The sequence below is a fragment of the Phocoena phocoena genome, chromosome 11, assembly GCF_963924675.1.
Source record: "Phocoena phocoena chromosome 11, mPhoPho1.1, whole genome shotgun sequence".
Taxonomy (NCBI): Eukaryota; Metazoa; Chordata; class Mammalia; order Artiodactyla; family Phocoenidae; genus Phocoena; species Phocoena phocoena.
In genome coordinates this window covers 25,799,978-25,824,062 of record NC_089229.1, presented here as the reverse complement: position 1 = coordinate 25,824,062, position 24,085 = coordinate 25,799,978, and the positions used below count along the sequence as shown (strand labels likewise).

Genomic DNA, 24,085 nt, shown 5'->3' with positions numbered 1-24,085 from the left:
GAAATGGGACACCTCTGATAAACTTCTCCTTGCGGTGCTACCATAAAAGTCATCCAACTCTGATGTCTCAGCCCCTCTGTCTCTCCATTCAAGTTTCAAATTCCCACGGAAAAATCGGTTTGGCTCAGCTCAGCGTTAGGTCTTCCCCCATCAATCAGCTGTGGCAGCGCAGCAGGGCTGACGCACAGACGCAACCAGGCAAGCAAGAGGGAAATGTAAATGACGTGGCCGCCCCAACAGAAGTCTACTTCAATTTCCCACGTTTGTGAGCTTCTATTTTGCAGCTGACAAATGACAAAGTTAAGGGCAAAAAAGCACAACAGACATTGCTTAATCAAATAACTTTAATCAAGTTAACAGTAAGCAGCAGAAGTACAATTACAGGAAAAGCCCCGTATTTCACATGTAAATTGTTTTTCCTTGTCTTTACTTGTAAGGTGTTGAAGGTGGGACCCACTCCTGAATCTTCTTTCTAGTGGTGGAATAAGGTACGTATTGTTGTGGAGTGCCACTCACGTTGAATTTATGGTTTGTCCAAATGAATTTACGAGCAGTAGGTGGTTTCGTTGTTGGAGGATCATCAGTCATAGAGTGAAGCCAACGATGCCTTAAAGAGGGAAGAAAAGACAGTTATGAAGAGGCAGCATAGTGTAGTGGGAGGAGGGTTAAGAGAGCAGTTCTCGAGCTACTGTGTTGCTTGAGCTCAAATCTCAGCTCCATCACTGAACTTTTCTACACCTGGGTTTTTTCATCTGAACATTCTTACTAAGAATGGTGTAAGGATTAAATGAGACAACACACATAAAGCACCTAGAAAAATTCTTGTGCATAGTAGGTGCTCAACAAATGTCAGCTATTGCTGTTATAATTACTGTATTTCATCAAATCTAGGACATCATCCATTTTAAGATACACCATTATTTTATGTATCTCTAAGGAAGAAAAAATCCTGCTAACTAAACTATGACACTATTGATTATAACACGTATCCTAATTTTACGCATAAAAATGTATTTTAGGGCTTCCTTGGTGGCGCAGTGGTTGAGAGTCCACCTGCCAATGCAGGAGACACGGGTTCATGCCCCGATCCGGGAAGATCCCACATGCCGCGGAGCGGCTGGGCCCGTGAGCCATGGCCGCTGAGCCTGCGTGTCCAGAGCCTGTGCTCCGCAACGGGAGAGACCACAACAGTGAGAGGCCCGCGTAGAGCAAAAAACAAAAACAAAAAAAACAAATGTATTTTAGAACTGATGACGTACAGGATTACTGTTAGATGCTAGAGGCTGATTCCGGAGTTTCAGTATGCTCAGGGTACTCTGGTTCATGAAGCTCTAGCTTGAAACCTATGAGGCTCCTGCTGAAGAAGAGGGTCTCTGCATGCATCTTAAATCCAAGCTTAAGTCCGAGCACTGGAGGACATACAGTTTGTTATAATAAAATTATTAAATCACAGCCCAAAGTTCACGAGTGTTTCAGCTTCAAGTGTTCATCAAAAGATGTTTGCTTGGAGGTGCCAGAAATCTGGCCTAAAGAAGAAAGCAAGGCGTTTCCTTGGAGTATAGAGAACTTTCTCTCTAATAACAGAGAAAAGAAAGAATCAAAGTCCAAGGGACAAAGAGTAGAACTGAGCAGAAAGCCAAGCTGAATTTATATGGGAAAGGAAGGGGAGAGAGAATTCATAACAAGACTCAGAGCTCACAAGACAAAGATGACCCTATGGGAAAAGGGAATGAGGTGACAGGCACAGAATTGCAGTTCCAAGAAAAAAAAAGGGGGGGTGGAGGATCACCCAGCTACAGAGGAAGGGGCAAGTGGAGGAAGTTTCAGTAAAATAACTATGACTAAAGCTAATGAGCAAAATTTATGATACTATGTAAGTTTAAGAATATTTGCTAACAGGGCTTCCCTGGTGGCGTAGTGGTTGAGAGTCCGCCTGCCAATGCAGGCGAAACGGGTTCATGCCCCGGTCCGGGAAGATCCCACATGCCATGCAGTGGCTGGGCCCATAAGCCATGGCCGCTGAGCCTGTACGTCCGGAGCCTGTGCTCCGCAGCGGGAGAGGCCACAGCAGTGAGAGGCCCACGTACTGGAAAAAAAATAAAAAATAAAGAATATTTGCTAACAGTAATTGATAGATATAGCTAGGTAATTGGCTAAGACCTATGAGTGTAGAGATAAAATATTATTACTGTTGCTATATTTGTGTCTAAAGATAATTATATCATGATCAGCTAACACAATAAAGAATGAAGAAGTCTGTACACACTGGGCTGGTTTCTCTCTTACATCCTCCAAAGGAAACTGGATTAGTGAAAAGTAACCTGGACCAATAAATAACTACTAACATGAGCTCTGAAACCTAGTGAGGCAGTGGTGGCGAGACAGGCTCCACGAGCTACTCGAAGGCGGGATTAGCTGTCAAAACCAAGGCTCTTATTTATCAAGGGGCTTTGTGTAAGTTCAGGCATAGAAGAAATATTTAACTTTTGCCATTTGAGTCAGCTTAAGTAACTAAAGAAGATTTGTATTCAAATAATTGCCATCAAGATTCCTGAAAGTTAAAATATTTAAGGAACCACAGTCCAAAGCTTTTATAAGCCTATTTAGTTACTTAACTGAGAGCTCATGGAGAAATAGAAAATGTTCAAGAAAACTAAAAGAGGGGAAATTCTCTGGTGGTCCAGTAGTTAGGACTCAGTGCTTTCATTGCCTGGGTTCAATACCTGGTTGGGGAACTAAGATCCTGCAAGCTGCATGGCATGGCAAGAAAGAAAGGAAAGAAAGGAAAGAAAGGAAAGAAAGAAAGAAAGAAAACTAAAAGAAATTTTTTACCACCAACACATAAAATCTGAAAATATTCATCCAGTAAGGCTAGTGGCTAGAGTTAGGGAATGACTAAACAGCAATTTATTCTCATTATGTTAGAATAAGAAACTATAAAATAAGAAAATGTTTATAGTATGCTAGGCTAATATAACCCTTCTGTTATATTATTAAATAAAGCCTAAAGAAATAATACCTTTTAGATTTCCACACCAGAGTTTTTGTAAAACAGGTTTTCATCTGGGTCATTTTTCTTCCAGTTAATTAAAGATGCTAATGGACTAAGAGTATTGTCTAGAAAACTGTGTTGAGCTGGCATCAGACCCACTTCAATTTTATATCACTGTTATTATCTTACAGGACAAAATATAAAATTATTTAAACTTGATGATAAAGTCAGCGTGACTACAAATAAGGAGACTGGCGGAAAGGCAAAAAGTTATAAATACTAAAGAGATAAATATAATGAAAATAGATTACACTTTGGAAAAAACTCAGTACTCAAATATATTCAAGTGTGTCAAAATATCTTTTTTTTAAATTAATTTATTTATTTTTGGCTGTGTTGGGTATTTGTTGCAGTATGAGCGCTTCTCATTGCAGTGGCTTCTCTTGTTGAGGAGCACGGGCTCTAGGCACATGGGCTTCAGTAGCTGCGGCATGCAGGCTTCAGTAGTTGTGGCTCATGGGCTCTAGAACGCAGACTCAGTAGTTGTGGCACATGGGCCTACTTGTTCTGTGACATGTGGGATCTTCCCGGACCGGGGCTCAAACCTGTGTCCCCTGCATTGGCAGGAGGATTCTTAACCACTGCACCACCAGGGAAGTCCTCAAAATAATATCTTTTTTTTTTTTTTTTTTTTTTTTTAGAGAGAAGGCTTGAATTTTTTTTTTTAAAGAAGATGTTGGGGATAGGAGTTTATTAATTAATTTATTTATTTTTGCTGTGTTGGGTCTTCGTTTCTGTGCAAGGGCTTTCTCTAGTTGTGGCAAGCGGGGGCCACTCTTCATTGCGGTGCGCGGGCCTCTCGCTGTCGAGGGCTCTCTTGTTGCAGAGCACAAGCTCCAGACGTGCAGTCTCAGTAGTTGTGGCTCACAGGCCTAGTTGCTCCGCGGCATGTGGGATCCTCCCAGACCAGGGCTCCAACCCGTGTCCCCTGCATCAGCAGGCAGATTCTCAACCACTGCGCCACCAGGAAAGCCCTCAAAATATCTTTAATAACAAAAATATTAAATCACAATTACAACACAACTCAAATGGAAATAAATCCCGTAAGTGGCTGATCTAATTCTCAGTTATATATGAGGAAAAATTGTGGAAAGGAAGAGGAAAAGAACACTTTCCCCTTCTTTGAAAATATACTACTTCACTTAAGTTTGAGGTTGTTAGCCATTCAAAGTACAAAATGGAGCGATTTATTTGTGAAGAAAGAATTAAACAGCCTAATAGGAAATTTAAGAAATAAAAATATATACCATATAAAATATATTCTAAAAAATCACTGTAGGGACTTCCCTGGTGGCAGTGGTTAAGAATCCGCCTGCCAATGCAGGGGACATGGGTTGGATCCCTGGTCCAGGAAGATCCCACATGCCGTGGAGCAACTAAGCCCATACGCCACAACTACTGAGCCTGTGCTCTAGAGCCCACGAGCCACAACTACTGAGCCTGCGTGCCACAACTACTGAAGCCCACGCACCTAGAGCCCATGCTCTGCAACAAGAGAAGCCACGACAATGAGAAGCTCACACACTACGATGAAGAGCAGCCCCCCACTCACCACAACTAGAGAAAGCCTGCGCGCAGCAACAAAGACCTAACACAGCCAAAAATAAATAAATAAAAATTTAAGAATAAAAAATCACCACAAATGAAAACAGTCTTTAAGATGGATATTAATAACAAAGATAAAAGTTTAATTTTCCCTTTCAGAAAATTTCCAGAAATAAAATATTAACAAATAACAACCAACAACAACAAAAATATAGGCAGTTTTGAATCTTTTCCTTGGATAGTATACAGTATTAATTTTGGGAATCAAGGCTGGCGCCTATGTTCATGTTTCAGGTGGTTTCACTTAACATTACTGAGCCAAGAAATACTAAAGATTTTTCAATTTTTCAAAAAATATAATAGACTAAAAAAAAAAACCCCGCTCCAGATTGTTTTTTGAGGTAAAAATATTCATTATACTAAAACTATTATTACTCCATCCCACTTTAGTTTACGAAACATTCTCATGCATATCACTCAGTCACTTATTTAATACTAAGCATTTCATATTTTAAAATTGTGGAAACAGAATTGAAATGACTTTCCCAAGGTCCCACAGCATGTATGTTACACACTGAGGCTTGAACACAGTTTCCCAAGGGCTGAAGAGAACATTTTGATCAGGACCTTAATTACAATTAATAGATGAAAACTGGTTGGGATTACGATAGCACTTAAATATCTGTCAAAATCCTGAGATCCATCTAACCACAGGATAAGACTGATACACCTAATGCAATAAAAACCAAAGACAGTTCATTACAAGATAGCCAACTCAAACTTTGTTAGCTCAGTAATTATTCTTTTTAATTAAATGCAATCTGAATCAAAATCTCAATAGGGTTTGACAATTATAATTCTAAGGATCAGCTGCACGTCTATCTTAAGAACATTCTGAAAACTCACAACAATCAGGAAGGCCAGTATTACCAGACATTAAAGTCACAAACATTAGAACGGTATAAAAATTGGCACAAAAATTTTGTACCAAGATTTTGGTACAAAAGTACAATAATAAAACAGAAAAAAATCCCCCAGACTAAAGGATATATAAGGTAAGTTTGGCATTTCAAATCATTGGGGAAAGTAAACATTTCTCAACAAATTATGCTAGGATAATTAATTTTGTTGAAAAAAATTATTAGGTTTCCCCAGCCATGTATCAGGATAGCTTGCAGACAGATTAATAGTGCACTGATACAAATGTGTGAATATTTATATTCATAAGATATATTGATATTTATAGAATATGAAGGACCATTTCTAAGCTTAATATCAAAGGCCAAAGCCATAAAGAAAAAAATGGTAATTTTACTACATAAAAATTGAAGTGTTTATGTACTAAAACTCTGAAAACACGATTAAAAAATAAAAGAAACAGGGAAATATTTGTAACATACAGAAAAGTAGTTCATCTATCATTACAAATCAGAAAGAAAAAGTCAAACATCCAATAGAAAAATAGATAAAAGATGTTAAAAGATAAGTCATAAAAAGAAAAAGTAAAAATGGCAAACAACAAAAAAGAAGTTTAATCAAGAAAATACAACTGAAAACAAGATATAACTTTTTACTTGCTAAACTGGCAAAGATTTTAACAAATAATAATAATAATACCCAGTATTTGTGAAGTTACAGAGAAATCAAACTCATATACAGCTGAATGTATTTACCCTGAGAATGTAAATTGAATGTATTTATCCTGAGAATGTAAATTGAAGGTAATTTGGCAGTAGGTACCAAACACTTATACAACACGTACACTTCTGGATGCAGCAATTTTACTTGTAGGAATCTGCCATACGGAAATAAGGATGTGTGGGAACAGGCTTACATACAAGGATGCTGACCAAAGCTTTATATATAACAGTGAAAACATGGAAAGAACAAAACCAAGAATAATATAGGGAATACTTAAATAACTCAGGGCACATCCACATGACAGAATATTAAAGCCTCATTAAATATTATGTTACAGAGAATATTTTATGACTTGAGAAAATGCTCACCATATGTTAAGCTTAAAAAGCAGGTTATTTAGTTAATTTACTTAATGATACTAAATAGCATTTATAAGCCATGGGCACTGTTCTAAACACTTTACAAATACTAGCTCATTTAATTCTTAACTCTATGAGACAGATGTTATTATTCCAATTTAATAAATGAGGAAACTAGAGCACCGAGAGTCTAAATAACTTGCCCATGATAGTGATGCTAGGATTCAAAACTGGGCTACTTCTTCAAAAAGTAACCCACTTAGGGCTTCCCTGGTGGCGCAGTGGTTGAGAGTCCGCCTGCCGATGCAGGGGACGTGGGTTCATGCCCCGGTCCGGGAAGATCCCGCATGCCGCGGAGCGGCTGGGCCCGTGAGCCATGGCCGCTGGGCCTGTGTGTCTGGAGCCTGTGCTCCGCAGCGGGAGAGGCCACAACGGTGAGAGGCCCACGTACCACAAAAAAAAAAAAAAAAAAAAAAAAAAAAAAGTAACCCACTTACATGAAAAACAAAAACAAGGGATACATATGCATAGGAAAAGAGGAGATGGAAAGAATATGTATCAAAATATTAACAGTATTTTATCTTGGTGTGGTAGGATAATAGGTTACTTTTATTTGCTTTGTTATTTTCTGAATTTTCTGTAATAAACATGTACTACTTTGTAAGATAAAACAAAGCTATTAGAAAGAAAAGTCCTTCTAATTCAAAACAACTAGAGATGGTTTTAAAATCCTGCTCAATTCATCTGTCATTTATTTGAGACTCTAAGTAGGTTCTTCTACTTCTAACCTCATTTCATCCCACTTTAAGCCATCACTTAAAAAAAAAAAAAATCACTCTCTTTAAAGTACTAAATGTTTTAGTAGCAGGTAGACTGTTTCTCTCAGTCTACCTTAATGGAAATTTTTCCTACGTCAATTCCACCGCACAAACGTCATTCACTACAGTTACATAGAAAAGGTTCAAACTGTTTTTTTTAAATCTAGAAACCTCAAATTTTTCTATATGACTATCTCTAGCATATATTATATATATAACATCTTATGGAAAAACCCAAACGAACTTTTTGGCCAACCCACTGGATGGCAAAAAATAAATTGCTAACCTGTGAACACAATACAGATTTATTCTGGAAATTGGAATCAAGAGTAGTTCCTTGTTCACCAAAAGTAATACATAGTCTATTTCCACACTCCAGGTATAAAATTTTCCAACAACTCATCTTTGTAAAATGTTAGAATCAGAAGCACTGAATAGTAAGTGAAATGTGTTAAACAAAAGCTCAAAACAATCTTGTCTTCTGCTTATAATTAGCACATTTTAAAAGAGAAAGGTTATAAAGTAACATTCTGTAACACAGGAATATCTACTTAAACATGCAGTTTATAGTTTCTTAGAACATAGCCTCTTATATTCTGATTTTCCGGAGCAGAAAATAAATATTAGGAAGGATCTATTTTGAAAAGAGGCTTGCAACACATTGTACTGAATAACACTCATTTTAATTCAGCTCAGAGTATTTTACACAACACCTACTACCTGAAAAAGGATAGATTAAGCAGATACATCAAGGGGAAGAAGACAATATTCTCTGGCATTGAGAGATGGCCATTTATTTAGGAAAATAATATTTTAAAAGACTATGAGATACAATTCAGTGGGACAAGGTATTAAAAAGGACGGATTGAAGTTAGAGTGGAATTTAAAGGTAAATATGAGCTTCAAATTCATACAAAAGCTACAAAAGAAGTGACAAGACATACCATTTTTGGATCAGCTACCAGAAGCAAATAAAATGACTGTATCCCAAAAGCAAAATAACAGTTGTTTCAAGTAGAACAGTATGTCCCCTTTTATTCAACAAATATTTACTGAGCAACTACCATGTGCTAGACACTGGTTTAGGCATTAGCAACACAACAGTGAACAAAGTTCTTACCATCAAGAAGTATGGCAGTTGGAGAAACAATAAGTTAAATACTATGCAATAAAATGCCAGGCAGAGATAAGTGCTACCAAGGAAAAAACGAGAGCAGGGGACGGGGACACAGTGTGAGAGAAGGACAGGGCTCTTTTAGCTAGGCAGTCTGAGTGTGAGCCATGCCACACCTGGGGAAATAGCTAGTGCAAAGTGACTGAGGTGGGAGTGTGCTCACCGCTCGAGGAAAAGCCAGCAGACCAATGTGGCTAATAAGTCAAAAGTTAGCAGGGCAGTGAACAGGGCAGTGTACGCAGACCTGGAAGGGCCAGGATCACATTCCAACTCCTTGCAGACCATGTAAGGAGTTGGAATTTTAACTCTCACCATGATGGAAAGCCAGTGGAGAGTTCTGAGCAGAGGTTTGATGTGATGTGAGTTACATTTTAAAATAATCACCCTAATCACTTAGTATGTTGGGAATACTGGTGTATTTTAAGAATGTAAGCAAACCAGTTGGGCAGTTGTAGAAGTCCAGGCAAGAGATTACTGTGGTTTGGACTGGGGTAACGGCCACAGGTATATCAGGCATGGGATATATTCAGAAAGTAAAGCAGAAAGAACATGCTGATAGGCTGGTTATTAGAGAAAGAGTTGAGGAGGACCCTTAAATTTTTGGCTTGCATAAACAAGAGTCACTTAAGGGCTTAGGGACATTTTGCTTGATAGGTTCATTAATCTACCTACACTGGGCATTTGAAGATATTTAAAAAATCAAATATATTACATTTATAAATGTGCCCTAAAATGTTTAAAGGGATGTAATTAACTAAACTTGCAAATGGAGATAACTCTTTAGGAGAATTTAATCCTTTCCATTAAAGTTTATCAAACATTCACCAAAGAACAAGAGACTATGATTGCTCTTTATCTTTCTGCAAAAATATTCAATTTACTAATCTTGTTATCCTATTTATAAATAGAACCTCAAAGCTTAAGAACAACTGTGTTTTAAAATTTGCAGCTACAGTAAATAGAATATTCATTTTAAATCCAAACTGCCATTAATCCTGTCTATATACAAAGCCCCTATGATACTAAAACACTCAAACTGACAAGTAGAATATTAAGTGAAATGGGGAAAACATCTGTGATATATTAAGTGAGGGGAGGGGGAAGAGAAACAAAATATTGTGTATAATAAAGAAATACGTATGTATACACATATATATCTATATATAGTTATTTCTAATCACAAACCTTCTTCTAAAGAAGGTGTGACCAATAAACTATAACCTGTTCTCCACACTGTGAACCTTTAAAAACATTCCTTCTCTACTCAAAAGCAGACACTCAGGTATTTGTTGAATCAGTGAACAAATGTTAACAGTGCTTATTTCTTGGCCAAGAAATTAGAGTTTATTTTTGTTTGTACCTTGTATTTCTCTGGATTTTCCAAGTTTTCTATAACAACTGTACATTTTTATAATCAGAAAACATATTTTAATGATGATTATAAGGACTGTTTTAATAGCACGGAAGATCGTTTATATTATCTACAGAAAAAGCAGAAAATAAAACTGATTATGAACACAACAACTACACAAAAATTTATTTAAAAGGACTAAAGGAAATATGCCGAATGTTGACAGTGGTTGCCTCTTAGGGATGTATATGGATTATCCCTGCCCCCTGACAGATTCTTTGAAACTTTTCTGATCTCTCCACATTTTTTTCAAGAACAGATTCCATTTAGATTTGATGAAGTTCATATTGCCAAATCCATGTGGACACTTCTCTGTCCTTATCTTACTTAACCTCTCAGCAAACATCAATAGTTAGACTTCCCATGTTTGTTGAAACGCTAACCTCTCCTGCCTTCCTTCTTACTTTGCTAGTAGCTACTATTCTTCTTTGCTGGCTTGACCTCTGTCCTGAGCTCTAGATTAATCTACCCTGCTGTTTACTTAACACAACCATTCATTTGGATTTCCGACAGGTATCTCAAACTTAGTACACCCAAAAAAGAAGCTTCTGATTCCTACCCTCCACCCTCACAACCTACCCTTCTCCCAGTCTTCCCATCTGAATGAATGGTACCACCATCTACCCAACCTCTCAAGCCCCAAACCTAAGAATCATCCTTGATTCTTCTCTGTCACCTCCAAGTAATCCTCCTCATCTGCCACCTTACTCCTCTACAAGGCTTCTAGAACATATTGTCAACTAAAAAAAAGCTGACCACAACGATGTTAAGTATCCTAAATAAATTAACCCTACAAGAGAAAAACCATTATCAATGTCACCATGGCACTGGAAAAATCTTCAAGGGCAAAATTAAGTTCTGTTAAAAAAAAAGCAAAAACTTTTTAACATATGCTGTAATTTTTTACAACAAGTACTTATGTATTACTTGAGTAATTTAAACATTAGTTTTAATAAGAAAAATTAATATATGAGGAGAGACTAGTGCACTACACGGAGGAAGGAAAGACATATTACTTAAAATGAACAGAAGGTGCCACCAAGTGGGGAAAGTACATACACAGTAAAGGAAAATCCAGGCGAGCCATGGTTTTTTTTAACTTGGCTCAAAGGATTTCAGAGTTCCAATACTCCAAACCACACACACAAAAAACTTTGTTTCGGGCTTCCCTGGTGGCGCAGTGGTTGAGAGTCCGCCTGCCGATGCAGGGGGCACGGGTTCGTGCCCCGGTCCGAGAAGATCCCATATGCCGCGGAGCGGCTGGGCCCGTGAGCCATGGCCGCTGAGCCTGCGCGTCCGGAGCCTGTGCTCCGCAACGGGAGAGGCCACAACAGTGAGAGGCCCGTACCGCAAAAAAAAAAAAAAAAAAAAAAGTGGTATAAAATAGTACTTGTAATCTACTGAAATACTTTGAGTATTCTGTTCAATCAAGTTAAATAAGAAGAAATTAAAATCTCATTGCTGACCCCATAAATGAAGAAATTGAAGGGACTATAACAAAGAAAAATAACAGACACTAAGTTATAGCATAGTATTAGTCTACCAGTTAGTATTCATTAAAGTGACTATGAACTCCAAGAGAGGATCATATATTTTGTTCACTACTATGAATATATAAACCCATCAATGCCTGACACATAGTGGTGTGCTCAATAAATATTCATTTAATGGAATGAACTATATGTAAGCTGGGTGCTGTGCTACGTTCTAGGCAATAATTTTAAAAAATTTTTTATTTTCAAGGTTTGTGTAGCTCCCCTGCCCATCCCAGACATTTGCACCATGAATACTTTTTGTTTATCTATTGGTAGACCTAACAGCCTTACCGACTGCTGACACATTCAAAGAAAATGAAAGCCTTGAGACAAAACAGACAAACCCACAAGATTTCTAATGTTCCCACAAGATCAGGGAATGTTACGTGAGCCACAGAAGTTCATTAAAGATATTCCCTTGTTCTACCAAAAACACTGATGGCTCTGAAGAGAAAGCCTTCCCCAGGTGAGACTATGTAGCTACTGAACAGACTCAAAGACCATCATAGGCCACACTGGGCACCAGAAAACTCAGAAGGACAGAGGACAGGAACCACAGCTTGCCAGCTGGGAAGCATCAGGTGTTCCTCTCACTGGGAGACTCTGCAGTAGTTCATGCAGGTGACAGCCCACCTAGCCATCCAGGAGCTATTTTCTTTGACTCCCTAGATGACACAGCACAGGCTCAAGGGAGATGAGAGCCACATCAGGCAGGTGCAGGAGCTGCCCTGACTTAAAAGCTTCATGTCCACAAAAGCTAGCATCTCTACTAACAACAACTCTATGGGCATGGCTTCAGGATTGCTATTGCCACAAGGGCCAAGCTAGTTCTAAGAGCAGCAAGACAGGGAAGCCCAAACATAGCTAACTCATCAGGCATTTATAAATCCTCTCAATCTAGATGCAGTTTACCAGTCAGGAATCAGTTTTATCCAGCAATGATTGATACAATCTCATCTGGTTTCCAAGGTAACACTTAACTGAAGATCAGATTCTCTCAAACCTTTTACAGATGATTTACGAACACTGCACACTACACTAGGTGAAATCTCATTTCAAGTCCCATCTCTAGCACCAACCTCTATTCTGACCTCTGGACTAGTGTTTTCAACTGTCTACCCACCACGTTCACTTGGTTGTCTAACAGGCATCTTGGAGAGAACTCTTGATTACCCCTTCCATTCTGCTTCCCCCATACTGCCTGCTCTTCCTCTTCTCAGTAAATGTGCCACAAATAGTTCAGGCCAAAAACATTGAAGTTACCCTCTTCTCTCAAAATCCAAACCATCAGCAAATCCTGTTGAGTCCATCTTACTTCAAAATATGTCTCTGCGGTAGGCAGCCTCTAAGATAGCCTCCAATGACGACATCCTCCTGGTGTTCACACCCTTGTGTAATCCCCTCTCGAGTATGGGCTAGACTTACTGACTCATTTCTAACAAACAGAATACAGCAGCAGCGTGGGATGTCGCTTCTGAGATTAGGTTTAAAAAGACTGTGGCTTCCATCCAGGGTGCTCTCTGTCATTTACTTTCAGATTGTAACTCTGGGAAAGCCAGCTGTCATGTCATGAGGTGGCCTTGTGGAGAGGCCCACATGAGTGTTCTCGGAAGCAAGTTTCCTGAGGTCTGTCTGCAGACGTGTGAATGAGTTTGGCAGTGGATCCTTCCAAATTCAAACCTCGAGATGACTGCAGCCCCAGATGATATCTTCTTTGTAGGCTTGTGAGATTCTAATCCAGAGGCATCCAGCTAAGCTGTACTCAAATTCCTTACCCACAGAAATGGTGAGATAATGTTTATTGTTTTAAACTAAATTTTAAAAATCTATTACACAGTAGTGGACAACTGATACAATTCCAAATCTCACAACCTACATTACTGACACCTTATCCAACTTCCATCATCTCTGGATGCAGCTGGCCCAGACAACTACATAAATAGTTCCCTAAGTAATCAGCCTACTTCCACAAGGCTCCCTTCCTCTATTCACAGCAATCACAGAGATGCTTTAAACATTTAAATCAGAGTCCAAGAGCCATTAGGTGGGGCCAATCAAGGTAGGCATCTGTCTTTGCTTGGCATGGGGGGTGCCATGAGGTGTGTGGCAACAGCCCAGTAAGGTGACAGAGCCTGAATGGGGAGAGAAGGGCAGCCACATGGGGGAAGGGGTGTGGCAAGCTGACTTGGGGTGCTGGAGGCAAAGTGAGGTGAGAAGGGAGGCCAGTGGTGGGGAGGTGGGAAGGCAGCAATGGGAACTCTGTTACCTACAGTGGAATTCATCAAATAAGTAACTCCATTAAATAAAAGAGAAACAGATACATATACAGAAAAGGAGAAAACAAGAACATAACCTGCAGTGTTGGACTGGATTCAGTGGCATTGCTGTCAACTTATGGTTTTCAATATATAAGGTGAAAAAGAGAGATACAGAAATAGAAATGTACACACACAATCATTACAGCCATCTGAGCTTGTCCACTGAGATGTCCCAACAGAAATGAACATACCTTGCACTCAGATATTAGTTTCTAAATACTATTCTCTACTGAAAAATAGCAAGTAAGAAAATAAAACAAACACAGGGCTCCTCAGAGAAATGGCTGTTTTCATGGGTGGGGCAGGGAAAATATAAGATGAACCTGGAATACCTTTTGTCAGAAAGCAAGAAAGTGCTCCAAGAATGAGGGGGATATTTCAAAAGGACCCCAAATGCAGACTGAAAGAGCTCCCACTGGTCAAACTGAGTTCAATTTGAGCAATAAAATAACGAATTATAGTAATGGATTACAACACATTGATTAAAATGACAGTTCATATTGATACAAATAAAGTTTGACGAGTAACTGGATAGTTGCATAACCTCAAAGTATCTCCCCACAAAATGCCAATTAACTGTAAAGGGAAAATGAATAACTTTAGAATGGAGAAATCTGGCACACACACCCTAATCAAGTGATAGAAATTTTCAGTAACGAGACAAATCAAAACTAGATGCCATTTAATAGAACGCAACAAGAAGAATCTGACATTGCTTCTGTGACATTCCTGCCAAAGATGCATAGCCTCCATCTAGTCATGAGGAAACACTGCAAATCTATACCGAGGGACATGCTACAACACAACTGGCCTGTAATTTTCCAAAGTTTTACGATCATAAAAATCAAGGAAAAGCTGAGGAACCAAACCACGGTGAAAGAAGCTAGAGAGAAATGAGGTCCACATAAAATGCATGACCAGATTCCCTTGCTATAAAGACACTGCTGGGACAACTGATGAAACTTGAAGAGGGTCTGATGATTAGACAGCAGTGGTATATCACTGTTAATTTCCTAACTTCGATGGTTATATTGTGGTTATGTAGAAGAATGTCCTTGGCTGTAGGAATTACACTCTAAAGTATTCAGCCATGATATGACATCATTTTCGCAACTCTGAAATGATTCAAATACTTGTAACTTTTCAAAAAGTTTGAGATTTTCCCCAATTTAAAAAAAATTGTAAAACAGATCACATCCTACCTAACCTTCCAGTGACTTCCAGAGAACTTTAGAAAAAAAGCCAATGGATCAAGCCACGGTTTACAAGATCTACATGTAGATGTAGCTATTGAAAGCCCTAGCTATTTCTCCTACCTTATTTCCTGACATCTTCCCCTCACTCATTCCATTCCAGCCAAACTGGCCATATTGCTGTTCTATGAATACAAGCAATACATCTCAAACACACAGGACTTTTGCACTGGTGGTTTCTGCTGCTTGGAGCTCTTCATCCCCCACCCCCCATTCCTCCCCTCTTCAAATGTCAGTCCCTCAAACAAACCTTCCCTAACGCCTATATAAAACAGCCACCTCCCCTACAAGAGAGGGCCACTGCTCTTTATCCCTTTATGAATTCCTTGCATTTACTGTTGCCTAAAATATATAACACATTTGTTTTTCTGCTTCCCTTCATGAGAGCAAGGACTTTGTTTTACACACTGTTGTATCTCCAATGCCCAAAATAGTTCTTGGCACCTGGTAGGTACACAATAATTATGTAAATAAATAAAGATGACAAATTGTATTTGTAATTCATTACTCTATATGTAAGATAATACCTGGCTCTCTATAAAAGATAAATCAACCCAACTTCAAATGTATTCATGGATCAAATCAAAGTAAGGTTAGAATTCTACAATGTATTGCACTCACTCAGCAAAGGGGGTTCTGAGACACAAACAGCTGAGCTTATCCGAACCACTTCTCCCTACAGAGACTCATCACAAGCCTTTAAGCTTCCCTTACAAGCAAGGGTCATCAAAGGTACTCAGACCTTAGGAGGCTCCACTCCACAAAGAAACTCAGCTTTGTATCCTCAACTGCCCTCAGGCATCACCCCAGCAGGTGATGTTACCTTCTACAGCTTTCAGCTTCTTATTTTATGTGATCTCAGATCTTATATATAAAAGGACTTGCTTGGCTGCATAGCACTTTTATCATTTCAGATTTTTAACTATTTAATAATTTAAAATGTGTTTCAGCCCACATAATTTTCCCTCCCCCAGCCCCCAATCTAGATGGGTGCTTTGAAGGAGATGGCCATCAGTCTGAACATGACAGCCCACAGGCCTTCCACACACTCTTAGGACCAACTCCTCCCCCAAAACAACCAAACAAATGAAAACTAGCAGGATACCTCGCCTCCTAAAGCCAACACTCCACTTTGAGATCTTGGTCTCAAACAGTGCCAACGTATATACAGAATGCCCCTTCGAGAAAGCAGACAGCTCCAAACCTAAAATCACAGCTCCTCAGATTTTAACAGACCATAGGTTATTATTTCCCATTAAAAAGAGCACAAAAATCCAGTCTCAAATGTAACATCAGTGCTGCTTTCTCATGTTAAGAGCCAATGAGTTTTATTAAAGACAGAATCCAATACTGTGGTCTTCAAACTACATCACCGGGCTTCCCTGGTGGTGCAGTGGTTGAGAATCTGCCTGCTAATGCAGGGGACACGGGTTCGAGCCCTGGTCTGGGGGAGGATCCTACATGCCGCGGAGCAACTAGGCCCGTGAGCCACAACTACTGAGCCTGCGCATCTGGAGGCTGTGCTCCGCAACAAGAGAGGCTGCAATAGTGAGAGGCCCGCGCACCACGATGAAGAGTGGCCCCCGCTTGCCACAACTAGAGAAAGCCCTCGCACAGAAACGAAGACGCAACACAGCAAAAATACATAAATTAATTAATAAACTCCTACTCCCAACATCTTAAAAAAAAAACATACGCCCTTTAAAAAAAAACTACATCACCGACATGAGTATGAGTAAATGCTTCTAATTAGTCCAAGTAGTGGACCAGAGGTAGGCGAAATCTTACAAACATATTTTGCTTAGCTCACATACTATTTTAAAAAATTATTCTGTCCAATCAAGTAGCCTATTCAATTTATCCTTTTAATTTAATTTTTATAGATTTAATTAATTAATCATTATTTATTTTGGCTGTGTTGGGTCTTCGTTGCTGTGCGCAGGCTTCCTCCAGTTGCAGCGAGTGGGGGCTACTCTTTGTTGCGGTGCACGTTCTTCTCATTGCGGTGGCTTCTCTTACTGCAGAGCACAGGCTCTAGGCGCGTGGGCTTCAGTAGTTGTGGCACGCAGGCTAAGTAGTTGTGGCTCGGGGGCTCTAGATCGCAGGCTCAGTAGCTGTGGCGCACAGGCTTAGCTGCTCCGTAGCATGTGGTATCTGCCTGGACCAGGGCTTGAACCCATGTCCCCTGCATTGGCAGGTGGATTCTTAACCACTGCGCCACCAGGGAAGCCCAGCCTATTCAATTTAAATAAAATAAATTCACTTCCTTAGTTGCATTACCCACATTTCAAAGTGTTCTGGGCCACGTGGGGTTGGTGGCTACCCTATTGGACAGCACAGATATAGAACATTTCCATCATCACGGTAAGTGCTATTGGACAGTGCTGTATTTAAACTGACAAATTCTTTAAAATAAACATTTAAAAACAAGTCTCACAAAGAAATACAGATTTCTACTTTCTCTTGAAAAATCATATCTAGGAACCCATGGCTAAATTCTTACCTGATGGAACTGGAGAGAGTGAACAGGGCTGCTGCCCTCTTTGATGGCGTATGTGCTTTTCAGTTCAATACGGTCCCCAATAGCCCCAACTGTCTCACATCCGTACTTCCCTCACTTATGTTACATGCCTGGATTTCTACTTGAGCCTTCAGAATGAAAGTGAATACTCTGAGATTATCCTAGTTTCTACTCAATAGAACACAAAACTATTTCTGACGATCAAGTTCAACTAAAATAAAATATCACAGCTAACCTGATACTTATTTTTAGTTTTTTTGTGTGAGATTTTCTAGACCAACTAGAAAGGCTCTCTAGAGTTTAAATGTGTATCAATCAACAACCTGTGAAATAGATATAAATACTTGCTTTGAAATAGTTTATTAAAAATTTGGTAATTCAAGAGCATTTAAAATTTCATTTCAAAATAGGCATATTAAAAATCACAGTTTTTACAGACCTAAGGAATCTGGGGGCTCTCAATTTACAGATGAGAAATCCAAGCTCTAGAGAGGTTAAGGAATTAATGCTTTAAGTCAAACTGCCAAATAAGATCAGAGCCAGAGTTCTTTGAGCCTTTCTCTTCACTATGGCCAGGTGATACTACAGCACACTGTTTTCCCTCAAAGACAGACACACTATTAATACATCCCAACATATAATATGATTGGTGACACCCCTCCATCAAGAGATAGTCTGTAACCTCTCTGGCTGAACATGGGCAGAGTTTTCTAATTGCCTTGACCAAGGGAATGCGGACTCAATACTGGATGATTTCCAAGACTAAGTCCGATAAGGCCACATGGCTTCTGCCTGGTCTCAGAGCATTTGCCTGAGCAGGCTCAGGCTACCGGAGGGTGTTCCAGTCCAACACCCCAGCCGTGCCCCCAGCTAAACAGCCAGCACCAACTGCCAGACACCGAGTGAACACACCTTCAGACCGTTGCCAGAGCTGCTCCAGGTCTTTGCTCAAACCCTCCAACCCCCACCTCTGGCAGGAGTGTCCTTGCTCAAAACCTGCCACCCCCCTCCACCTCACCCCTGCCTCTAGCAGGAGAGAATACGAACCCTTCAGTTAAAGGGTCCAGAGATAAGAAAGGAAGCTACAACCAAAAACCCAGATGGAACCAGATGGCACCAGCCAATGAATCTGACCTCCAACAGACCCAGAGTCTGATTATACATTGATTTTTTTCTACATTAGCATATTATATGACACACCTACTGGCAGCCATGACCAGACATTAAAGACCAAAAAAGGATCAAAAGGGAGTGGCACCCCACACCCTGAGGTTGCGGGGAGCCCTGCCCTTCCCAGTAGACTAATGCATATGCCTCCCTATCACTAGCCTCACTCCTCCTCCCTTTGTCTTTACTCTATAAAATTAAATCCCTCTTGCCACCTGGGCAAGAAGTTGATCTGTGAACATAGTTTCCACTTCTCCATTCTTTGGCCACTGAGTAAAGCTTGCGCTGTGTCCATCTAAATCAGGGTCCATAGGACATGATTCAGTAACAAGATGATTCTACTATCCAGCCTTTGAGTCTTCCACTTGAAGGCTCAGACATCCTGGAGCAGAGATAAGCCATCCCTGATGTGGCTTGTCTGAATTCCTGACCCACAAAAACTATGAAATAAATACTTATTGTTGTTTTAAGGTACTAAGTTTTAGGGTAACTAGTCATGCAGCCATCGCAATTGGGACAGATGTTTTCAGAACATTAACTTAAGAATAAGTTAACTTAAGAATTAACTTAAGAATAACTTAAGAATAGATATACAACAAATATTTGTGTAATGAAACAAATATTGCCAAGTGAAATAAAATAAAATGTTGATATAGCTCACCATTCAGGGGGCACCATGCTTCCATCCACATCCCAGAATGTGTTTTTGCCATTCATTTCAGTAGTATATATAACCCATCGGTGACGGCCTGGATGGAAAGATCAAAATGTAGTTTAGAGAGATGTGAGGAAATAAAAACAACCTTTTTAAAAAATTATAATTGTGTAACATCAAAGAAGACAACCTTTTTTATTAAGAAAAGACTTTTATATGCTCTTACATAAGAGAAATGTTAGAGAACTAGAGCCCTGGGTGTATTACTGAAGGGAAACTCCAGCAAGTGTATGGCAAGCTTTTATCAACAACCTAGTGGCCGCCTCAGCAAAACCCCTGCATGGGGACTGAGACTCACTCTGTGGGTAGGGCTCAGCCCTTCCATGGTGGAGAACCCTTACTTCTCCCCCAGCTCCCCCTCCAAGGGGGTATCGGAGAGGGAAGGGGAGGGAATATGTTTCCAGCTGTTCTGGGTATTCAGGAGAAAAAGTACTCCTCCTAAGACTGGGTCAGGAGAAATGTAGTCACAGCAATCACACTTGAATTATATGTTTCCATATAAATATTTTTAAACATACCACGAGATCCTTTTGGAAATTGGTGATTATTACATAATAAGCAAACACTATATATGATGGTTAGATCAGCAGAACATCTCATGTTATCAAAACAGTATACTGCATTCTTTAAAAAATTTCTGTGAAATAGTTGAGAGCATAACCACAATTTACAAAACTGTTAGGCAAAGACCTGGATTTTAATGAAGACTGTCACTTTTTCTTTTTTTTAATTTTTATTGTGGTATAGTTGATTTAATGTTGTGTTAGTTTCAGGTGTACAACAAAGTGAATCATTTATACGTATATCCACTCTTTTTTAGGTTCTTTTCCCATATAGGCCATTACAGAGTACTGAGTAGAGTTCCCTGCACTATACAAGACTGTCACTTATTATCAGTGTATGTTAGGCAAGTTTTATGAGGCTCAGTCTCTTTACCTATTAAAAGTGTATGATTAGGGCTTCCCTGGTGGCGCAGTGGTTGAGAATCTGCCTGCCAATGTGTGGGACATGGGTTCGAGCCCCGGTCAGGGAAGATCCCACATGTTGCGGAGCACCGAGGCTCATGCGTCACAACTACTGAGCCTGCGCTCTACAGCCTGCATGCCACAACTACTGAGCCCACGTGCTACAACTACTGAAGCCCACGCGCCTAGAGCCTGTGCTCCGCAACAAAAGAAGCCACCACAATGAGAAGCCTGTGCATTGCAACGAAGAGTAGCCCCCATTCGCCGCAACTAGAGAAAGCCTGTACACAGCAACGAAGACCCAATGCAGCCAAAAATAAATAAATAAAATAAATAATTTTTTTTAAAAAAGTGGATGATTATACCTACATCTTAAGGTTGCTATGAAAATTAAATATCACACACATGCAACTAGTTCAGTACTGGGCACGTAAGTACATAATACACATTAATTCGTTCCATCTCTTCTTCACTGCCTTCATCCCCACAGAGGGAATACAGAATTCATCCCTGTAATGAATTTTAAGCCAATAAGCAAAACGTAATCTGCATTTACAGAGTTTTCCTAGGTAAACATATAATCAAAAAATATCGACTAATACTATTTAAACATGAACTTATCTATTAAAGAGATTGAAAAGATTTCAGCCAGGATTTGTTTCTTTTTTTTTTTTTTTTTTAATTATTATTATTACTTTTTGATGTGGACCACATTTTTTAGTCTTTATTGAATTTGTTACAATATTGCTTCTGTTTTACATTTGGGTTTTTTAGCAGTGAGGCATGTGGGATCTTAGCTCCCCGACCAGGGATCGAACTCACACCCCCTGCATTGGAAGGTGAGGTCTTAACCACCGGACCACCAGGGAAGTCCCTGGGATTTGTTTCTTTTATGAGAGAAACCCATCTTGAGAATAAGAAACTAAAAGTAAACTATAATCTTATGAGGCAGGGGAATATGAAGGCAGATGGAGGAAACCTTGGGAAAGGTTTCATAGAGTTAGGCCATAATGACAGAGCTGGGCTTCAACAATCTCATTTTATATATATATATATATATATATATATATATATATATATATATATATATATATAAATTTTAAATGTGCATACTCAGACTCAGCAATACCACTTATAGGAATTTATTTTTAGAATATTTAAACAAGTGAATGCAGACACAGTTACAAGCAAGTTCACTGCAGCACTGTCTCTAATAATAAAAAGTTGAAGGCAATGTAAATGTCTACCAATAGTAAACTGTTTGATAAAATAATGGTTCTTCCATACAGTGGAATAGTGTTGCTATTGAAAAGAATGGTGTGGGGGACTTCCCTGGTGGCACAGCAGTTAAGAATCCACCTGCCAATGCAGGGGACACAGCTTCCAGCCCTGGTCCGGGAAGATCCCACGTGTCGCGGAGCCACTAAGCCTGTGCACCACAACTACTGAGCCTGCACTCTAGAGCCCGCGAGTCACAACTACTGAGTCCACGGGCCACAATTACTGAAGCCCGCGTGCCTAGAGTCCATGCTCCACAAGAGAAGCCACCGCAATGAGAAGCCTGTGCACCGCAATGAAGAGTAACCCCCGCTCGCCACAACTAGAGAAAGCCCATGTGCAGCAACGAAGACCCAAAGCAGCCAAAAATAAATAAATAAATTTATTTTTTAAAAAAAGCATGTATTTTCTCCCTGTGAGGATATCAAACATTGTTCTGCAACTAGAGTTTTTCATGTTACACATATCTTTGATATATTTCTATACAACAAAGTATTCTAAAAAATGTACAATTCATCAGTATCCAATTGATGCACAACGAATGTGGCTTTTAGAATTTACTACTAAAACAATACTGGAATGGGTGTCTTTGTTTTGCAGGAATATTTGAGGTGAATTCCTAGAAGTGTTGGGACAAAAGATATGTGCGATGTAAATTTTAACAAAATTTACCAACTGTCCTCCAAAAGGACTATGTTAATCTATATATTCTTATGGCATTTCCCCAGTTGGAATTTAGCAGATTGGCAAATACTTCAAAATTTGATAGGTGAGAAAAGATAACGCTGTTTTTTGAGCTGCATTTCTGTAATTACAAGTGAGGATGAGAGGCATAATCAGTAGTCTGTAATTACAATATACACATTACTATATATAAAACAGATAACCAAAAAGGACCTACTGTATAGCATAGATATCTATACTCAATATGTTGTAATAACCTATAATGGAAGAGAATATAAAAAAAGGAATTAAAAAAGTGAAACACTTTGCTGTACACCTGAAACTAACACAACATTGTAAATCAACTATATTTCAATAAAAATAAAAAAAAATTTTTTAAATAACGTATTCTTCTTTAAAAAAAAGTGACGATGAGCAAGTTTTCATGCCCTTGTTGGTCATTTAGTTTTCTTTTCCTGTGAATTATCTTTTTCTTTTTTCTATTGAGTTCTTCATCCTTTTACAAGTACTTTGTAAAAGTTCCTTGTACATTAAAGAAAACAAAGTCAAATCAAATCCCAATCTCATTCCCATTATTTATACCAAAAAATACTGAACTCACCAAAAAACTGCTTGTTGTCTTCGTAGTATTTGTTTCCATATTTGTCTTCCCCCACTAATGTGCCAACCCTCACATCATTTGCCCTGGGAATGTCCAAAAGAAAACAGACATTTTAGGAAGACTGTTCATAACAAACACATAAAGTGAGAATACCAACTTTCACAAACATAGGCAGCTGTGCCAGCTAGAAAAATGAGGAGGTGCTGGGTATGGTCACTGGTTGTATACTTCTAGCGTTCATCCCCTGATTCACGGCCACTCATTGTCAGAGAATCAGCTTTCAGGTAAGAGCTCTAGAATCCCTGCTCTTGTCCTAGTACCATTACAGCACAAGAAAAGAGAAACTGACCTAACTGATGTGCCTAAAGTACACTAAATAGATAGATGCAATATCGTCAAATTACAAGACTACTTTTATCTACTATCCCTAGGCCATGAGGCAATGGAGTTAGCAAAAAACTTCAGGAAATCTGGAAGTTCAAGTATTTCACTGTGCTCACCTCGCTCAACTCCTTACAGTACAGGGAAGGCAAGTGAAGGCCAGCGAAGGAGGAAAAAAAAAACTTTCCCAAGGTCACGCAGTGAGTGTTTGGCAATGCTCACTGCTCTCCAGGAAGCAGAGCTGGGGTGCAGCCCATATGCTCTCGCCTCCACGTCATGGCTCTGTCTCTAGAGCCGGCTTTGGTCCTGTCTCCGGAAGACGCCTAGACAGAGACTTCGGCCCGGGGGAAGCGGGCAAAGGCTGTCCTTGAGAAAAGCTGCGGATTCTCCAAGGTGACCCAAGCCCAGGCTACTTTCCAAGAAACCAGCCAGCGCAAGTCCAGCCCCAGAGGCCATGAGCATGGCTCTGGCCGCTTACCTGAAGAAAACCCGTAGATAGCCGCGGAGGCCGCCGTGTCCGCTGACTTGCTCCAGCCCGCGCTTCAGGACCTGCAGCAACTCCATCTCGTCCCGCAGGCCCCGCCTCTCTGGCGCGCTGCGGAAAAGCCACCGGGGGGAAGCGGCCACTCAACAGCAGGGAGCCGACCACAGAAGGTTCCCTCGCACG

At 39.7% G+C, this 24,085-nt stretch overlaps 1 protein-coding gene across 1 annotated transcript; it reads right to left on the bottom strand.

The window, feature by feature from the left end:
- Positions 1 to 326: 326 nt before the first annotated feature.
- Positions 327 to 24,072, bottom strand: NDUFA12 (NADH:ubiquinone oxidoreductase subunit A12). Its single transcript, XM_065887133.1, has 4 exons — positions 23,897 to 24,072; positions 23,038 to 23,120; positions 19,456 to 19,543; positions 327 to 607 (listed from the first exon to the last, which is right to left on the bottom strand). Exons 1-4 carry the CDS (start codon positions 23,980 to 23,982, stop codon positions 427 to 429), a joined length of 438 nt encoding a protein of 145 aa, XP_065743205.1. The 5' UTR covers positions 23,983 to 24,072; the 3' UTR covers positions 327 to 426.
- Positions 24,073 to 24,085: the final 13 nt, after the last annotated feature.

What these genes read in the sequence shown, in the direction of transcription:
- NDUFA12 (XM_065887133.1), bottom strand. Translation starts at nt 23,982, where the DNA reads ATGGAGTTGCTGCAGGTCCTGAAGCGCGGGCTGGAGCAAGTCAGCGGA. An exon ending in TATCTACGGGTTTTCTTCAG is followed by an intron (nt 23,121 to 23,896) that starts GTAAGCGGCCAG and finishes GGACATTCCCAG; the next exon opens with GGCAAATGATGTGAGGGTTG. An exon ending in AGACAACAAGCAGTTTTTTG is followed by an intron (nt 19,544 to 23,037) that starts GTGAGTTCAGTA and finishes CTTTCCATCCAG; the next exon opens with GCCGTCACCGATGGGTTATA.